This window comes from Mustelus asterias, chromosome 18 (genome assembly GCF_964213995.1).
Source record: "Mustelus asterias chromosome 18, sMusAst1.hap1.1, whole genome shotgun sequence".
NCBI lineage: Eukaryota > Metazoa > Chordata > Chondrichthyes > Carcharhiniformes > Triakidae > Mustelus > Mustelus asterias.
In genome coordinates, this window is record NC_135818.1 from 11,592,968 (window position 1) to 11,599,542 (window position 6,575).

Here is a 6,575-nt window from a genome sequence, read left to right on the forward strand (position 1 = left end):
TTTACCAATATTAATTCAGTCGAGAGACACATGCACAGTGCGGTGAGCTGGTTTTACATTTGTACCTGGGAAGTGCAGCTCGAGTGGATGTGATGTTCTGAATAAGTGGCTTCCCACTTTTAAACAATGCATCACTAGCTCTCGGCTAAGAGCTCCACTCCCAAGTAAATGCCTCCCTAAAAGACCCTTTCACAAGCTCAATATACTGCGTTGGAGCAAGGTAGCCTTGGAGATTTCCCAAGCGGAGTGCCCGGAATCGTAGAATCCCTACGGTGCAGAAAAAGGCCACTCAGCCCATTGAGTCTGCACCAACTCTCCACAAGGGCGGCCCACCCTGGCCCTAAGCCATAACCCTGGCCATTCACCATGGCTAATCCACTTAACCTACATATCTTTGGACACTAAGGGGCAATTTAGCATGCCCAATTCAGCTAACCCTAATCTTTGGAGTGTGGGAGGAAATCGGAGCACGTGGAGGAAACCCAGGCAGACACGGGGAGAATGTTCAGAGTCCACATAGATAGTCATCCAAGGCCAGAATTGAACCCAGGTCCCTGGCGTTGTGAGGTAGCAGTGCTAACCACTGTGCCACCGTGCTGGCCATGTGGGCCAGTGAACACAAGGGTGATGGATGAATAGGACTTGGTGCAAGTTAGTATATGGATAGCAGTATTTTAAATAAGTGCGTGCTCGAGGCCTCTCACAAAGCAGGCGAGAGGATAGAGAATCCTATTTGCTTTTTAACAGTTGTTAGGATGTTGGTGAGACCACAAGTGGAGTATTGTGTGCAGTTTTGGTCTCCTTATTTGAGGAAGGATGTGGTGACCTTGGAGGCAGTTCAGAGGAGGTTCACCAGATTGATTCCGGGGATGAAAGGGTTGATGCATGAGGAGAGATTAAACAGTTTGGGCTGAATCTCGCTGGAGTTTAGAAGGGTGAGAGGGGATCTGATCGAGGTATATAAAATACTAAAAGGAATTGATAGAGTAAGCGTAGACCAGATATTTGCTCTTGTGGGGCAACCTCGAGCAAGGTATAGGTTGAGAGGCAGTAGATTTAAAACTGAGATGAGGAGGAACTACTTCTCACAGAGGGTGGTGAATTTGTGGAACTCGCTGCCCCATCGCGCGGTGGAGTCTGAATCATTGAATGGTTTCAAGAAGGAGATAGATATATTTCTGATTTAAAAAAAGGATAAGGGGATTTGGGGAACAGGTGGGGAGGTGGATTTGAGACCAGGGAGAGATCTGCCATGATCTGATTGAATGGCGGAGCAGGCTCGAAGGGCTGAATTTGCCTCCTTCTGCTCCTAATTCCGATGTTCCTGTGGGGTGCTTTCACATCAGGTATCCAGAGCTCAGGAGGAAAGGTAAATAACACCTGATAGACTAACTTGATCTTCTCTCACTGACGAGCATAAAAAACAGAAGTATTGAACCTTAGCGCTGCCACATCTTGTAACCTGAGCAGCCATGTGTAGGAATGCATGGAAACGCAGACCTGCGGAACAGAGGAAGCATTGGCTTCTAGGATACTGTTGTAACTACAAAGGTGGCGACAAGTGTAGTGCTTTTTTAATGGAGGGGGTATGATGCTTCATGATGTCCTTCAATCCTCGGGAATATTACCATTTCCATTGTCCCCATAGGGGTGGCACAGTGGCTAGCTCTGCTGCCTCACAGCGCAAGGGCCCAACACTGTCTGTGCGGAGTTTGCATGTTCTCCCCGTGTCTGCGTGGGTTTCCTCCGGGTGCTGCGGTTTCCTCCCACAAAATCCAAAGATGTGCAGGTTAGATGAATTGGCCATGGTAAATTCACCCTCCGTGTACCCGAACAGGCGCCGGAGTGTGGTGACTAAGGGATTTTCACAGTGAATGTAAGCCTACTTCTGACTAATAAACAAACTTTAACTTTTAAAAATGTTCCGTAGTCTGTACACTTTCCTCTCGCTTTGCGTTTGGTTCTGGTTGTGTGAGATGCTGAGAATGTGACCTCTTTCTTTTTGAAAACAGAAGCTAGAGCAGCAGAACCTGGATGACTGGGTAAACATCCGCGGACCACGTCCCTGGGAAGATTCTCGAACTCACCAAGAGGAGCAGAGGAAGAATCTAAATGCAAACAGTACATAGTGAAGCACCGATGGCGGTGTGGTTACACCCAGCAATGAGACACACAGCTGAGGGTGAACTGCAGCGAGGAGCTACCGGGCTTTCATGAAACAAATTGTCGCAATGATTGAATGATGTTGGGAATGTAATTTACAATCCAGATCAGAGGTGACGTGAGGATGTGTGGATTATATTGTAAATCCCATCCGAAATATCAGTCTTGATTTTTCTTTTTTTGTTTTGCTAATAAAATTGTCTGGAAGATTTCATCGGACGCACAATTTGCAACGTGAGTTTTGAGCTGTCGCTGTCAGAAATTGCAGCCAAACGCAATGTCTCTATTTATTTCTCTGGTCGGTACTGGTGCTCTGCTCTTTAGCAGCAGCCGTTCCCCCTGTTTCCTGGCAACCAGTTGCAGTAACTCTAAATTAACATGGCCCTGGATCGGTGTAAGATGCTGCTTGTCATGAGCCTGTCGGTATTGGCTTTCATTATCGAGGCCCAGACCTCAGCACCGTGTCTGCTTCCTGCCTTCATATAATTGCCCCTATAACAGCACATCCCTAAAAATTCTCTCTGTGTCGTTGTGTGGGGTTTTCTCTGAGAACAGAGCTCGAACCAGAACATGACTTGTTCCGTTAACACTTTGATAACGCAGAATGCTGAGGAAATCTCTTGTCATTCATGGCACAGTGGTTAGCACTGCTGCCTCACAACACCAGGGACCCGGGTTCAATCCCGGCCTCGGGTAGCTCTCTGTGCGGAGTTTGCACATTCTCCCCATGTCTGCGTGGGTTTCATCCAGGTGCTTCAGTTTCCTCCCACACTCCAAAGATGTGCAGGTTACGTGGATTGGCCATGCTGAATAGCCCCTCAGTGTCCAAAGATGTGCAGGTTAGGTTGATTGGCCATGCTAAAGTGCCCTTTCGTGTCAGGGGGATTAGTGGGGTAAATATATGGGATTACCGGGGTAGGGCCTGGGTGGGATTGTTGTCGGTGCAGACTCAATGGGCCGAATGGCTTCCTTCTGCACTGTAGGGATTCTATGATTCTGCTTCGGGTGTCCTGCTTCTGTGTATGCGCCAGGAAAAGAACGTTGACGCGATTCATTCAGTTAAACATTGGACAGATTCCCCCCTATCTCATTTTCCCTTTCATTGTTCAGTTCAGCCTTGGCTCAAGCTGGTGTACATGGGCTGTGCCTTGTTACAAGAGGAAATGGTAGCTCTGAGCAAATTTAATGTCTCCAACCATCTCCTGGCCCAAGCAATTTGCAGGTACACGATTCACTCCTTTTGCCTATAGCATCATCCAACACTTTTTAAATGCAAAAGCATTTTTCTTCAAAAGCAGCTTGATGTAATTAATTCCTGATGACCTTCCAAGGTAAGGTAGCATTGTTTAAACCTTGCTGTGCCTTGAGCGATGATACTTGTGGTGAACTCCTTAGAATCCCTACAGTGCAGATGGAGGCCATTCAGCCCATCGAGCCTGCACCGACACAGTCCCATCCAGGCCCTATCCCTGTAATCCCACATATTTACCCTGCCAATTCCCCTGACAATAATCCTGCTGGCACTAAAGGGCAATTCAGCATAGCCAATCCACCCAACCCGCACATCTTTGGATTGTGGGAGGAAACTAGAGCACCCAGAGGAAACCCACACACACACGGGAAAACAGGCAAACTCCACACACAGAGTAACTCGGGACCGGAATTGAACCCGGGTCCCTGGCGCTGTGAGACAGCAGTGCTAACCACTGTGGGGGGAGATGGTGGCGTGGTGTTGCTTATTTATCAGAGTCATTGTGTATCACATGGTCCCTTTAAGGGTCATGTGGTCAGTTCATGATGTCATCGGCTTCTTCACGGGTTTTATTCAGTCTGGATCCAGCCATTGTGGAGTAAGCAGCTACCTAATAAATCTGCTCTGTTGTTACACCCAAGACCCATGTGCTATCACTTTCTATTCTGTTACCCTGCAACAAGTACTCCAAATATATCAGTGTTAATGTCACTGGGCTAGTAATCCTGAGGATACCGGTTCAGTTCCCACCAGATCTGAAATTGAGAGCTCGTCTCAGTGTTGGGGGCATTAATGTCAACCTTTTTGATCACAACTTTACCCTTCAAGTCACAGAGTTCTCTTAAACAGCTGTTTTAATGCTAGCTATAGCAAGGACGCTGGAAAGCTGCAGCTCACAACTCTGTAGCTAGCCTGAGTGGCGTATTCCGAGATACATAGGCAATTATAGGCAAATGGTGGCACAGTGGTTAGTACTACTGCTTCACAGCGCCAGGGACCCAGGTCCAATTCCGGCCTCGGGTCACAGTCTGTGTGGAGTTTACACGTTCTCCCCATGTCTGAGTGGGTTTCCTCCGGGTGCTCCAGTTTCCTCCCACAACCAAAGTCCAAAGATGTGCGGGTTAGGTTGATTGGCCGTGCTAAATTGGCCCTAGTGTCAGGGGGATTAGCAAGGGAAATATGTGGGGTTATGGGAATAGAACCAGGGTGGAATTGTGGCTGGTACAGACTCGATGGGCCGAATTGCCTCCCATCTGCACTGTAGGGATTCTATGATCATTATAGTTTTCAAATTCAATTACAAGTAATTAGCATATACCAATCACAACCACTTTATGCTTGCTTCATTATAATATCTAATCAGCGTGGAAACTTAATATATAATTGCTACAAATGATCATAGTCCAGCCCGTGGACCACTCCCTTCCTCCTGGTCACAGATGTCTGATTTAATGAGCTTTTGCCCAGACTAATAGCCTTGGTGCCTGTCTCGGAAGGATCTTATAAGAAGACCTTTTTTCATAACAGCTTGTGTAATTTTTAAATTATTGATTGCCACAAAATTTGGTTTCATCAATGTCCTTTTAGCAAAGGAAATCTGCCATCCTTCGCTGGTCTGGCCTACATGTGACTCTGGACCCACAGCAATGTGATTGACTCTTAACTGGCCTCTCAAAATAGCTCAGCAAGTCACTCGGTTGCATCAAGTCTCAACAGTAAAAAGAATAAAGCCAGACAGGACACCTGTCTCTTTGGCACTGGAAATGGCAAAGGCACATCCACGGCCCTTTTGACCCATTCGGGAGCCACACAGGAGGGTTTAAGCTAGTTTGGCAGGGAGGGTGGGACCCAAAGCAGTAGGGAAACGGAAGAGAAGTTTGAGGACAGCATGGAAGTTAAAGAGAGCACATAGTTAAGGTAGTGTCAGTATCATAGAATCCCTACAGTGCAGAAGGAGGCCATTCGGCCCATTGAGTCTGCAGCGACCGTAATCCCACCCAGGCAGAGGGTTGGGAACCAAAGCAGTAGGGAGACAAGAGAAGATTGAGGACAGCATGGAAGTTAAAGAGAGCACATTAAATAGTAAAGGTAGTGTCAGTATCATAGAATCCCTAAGTGCAGAAGGAGGCCATTTGGCCCATCGAGTCTGCACCGACCACAATCCCACCCAGGCCATATTCCTGTAACCCCATATATTTACCCTGATAACCTGCCTGACACTAAGGGATAATTTAACATTGCCAATCCACCTAACCCGCACATCTTTGGACTGTGGGAGGAAACCAGAGCACCCAGAGGAAATCCACGCAGGCACACGGAGAATGTGCAAATTCCACACAGACAGTGACCTGAGGCCAGAATTGAACCTGGATCCCTGGTGCTGTGAGGCAGCAGTGCTAACCACTGTGCCACCGTGCCGCCCCAATCCTAGTACTAGACGGGTCAGGCAAGAGCAAGGCAGAGAGCAAGGGAAGTCCAGATTAAACTGCATTTATTTCAATGCAAGAGACCTGATGGGCGAGGCAGATGAACTCAGGGCATGCATGGGACTGGGATATCATAGCCAGTACTGAAACATGGCTAAGGGAGGGACAGGACTGGCAGCTCAATGTTCCAGGGTACAGATGCTACAGGAAGGATAGAACAGGAGGTAAGAGAGGAGGGGGAGTAGCGCTTTTGATTAGGGAGAACATCATGGCAGTACTGAGAGGGGATATATCTGAGGGTTCACCCACTTAGTCTGTATGGGTTGAACTGAAAAATAAGAAGGTGGAAATCACTTTGATAGGATTGTACTATAGGCCCCCAAATAGTCAGTGGGAAATTGAGGAGCAAATATGTAAGGAGATTACAGATAGCTCAAGAAAAATAGGGTGGTAATAGGGGATTTTAATGTTTCCAACATTGACTGGGACAGCCATAGTATTCGAGGCTTGGATGGAGAGAAATTTGTTGAGTGTATTCAGGAGGAATTTCTCATTCAGTATGTGGATGGCCCAACAAGACAGGGGGCAAAACTTGACCTTCCCTTGGGAAATAAGGGAGGGCAGGTGACAGAAGTGATAATGAGGGATCACTTTGGGACCAGTGACCATAATCCCATCAGTTTTAAGATAGCTATGGAGAATGATAGATTGGGCCCAAAAGTTAAAATTCTAAA

At 47.3% G+C, this 6,575-nt stretch overlaps 1 protein-coding gene across 1 annotated transcript in view; it reads left to right on the plus strand.

Annotated features, from left to right (window-relative positions):
* cox16 (cytochrome c oxidase assembly factor COX16) overlaps window positions 1-2,382 on the plus strand; it is a 64,617-nt gene extending 62,235 nt beyond the window's left edge. The window contains exon 4 of the mRNA XM_078233353.1: window positions 2,013-2,382. Coding sequence (XP_078089479.1) covers window positions 2,013-2,129 — 117 coding nt within the window. The 3' untranslated portion in view covers window positions 2,130-2,382. The remainder of the gene's footprint in view (window positions 1-2,012) is intronic.
* Window positions 2,383-6,575: the final 4,193 nt, after the last annotated feature.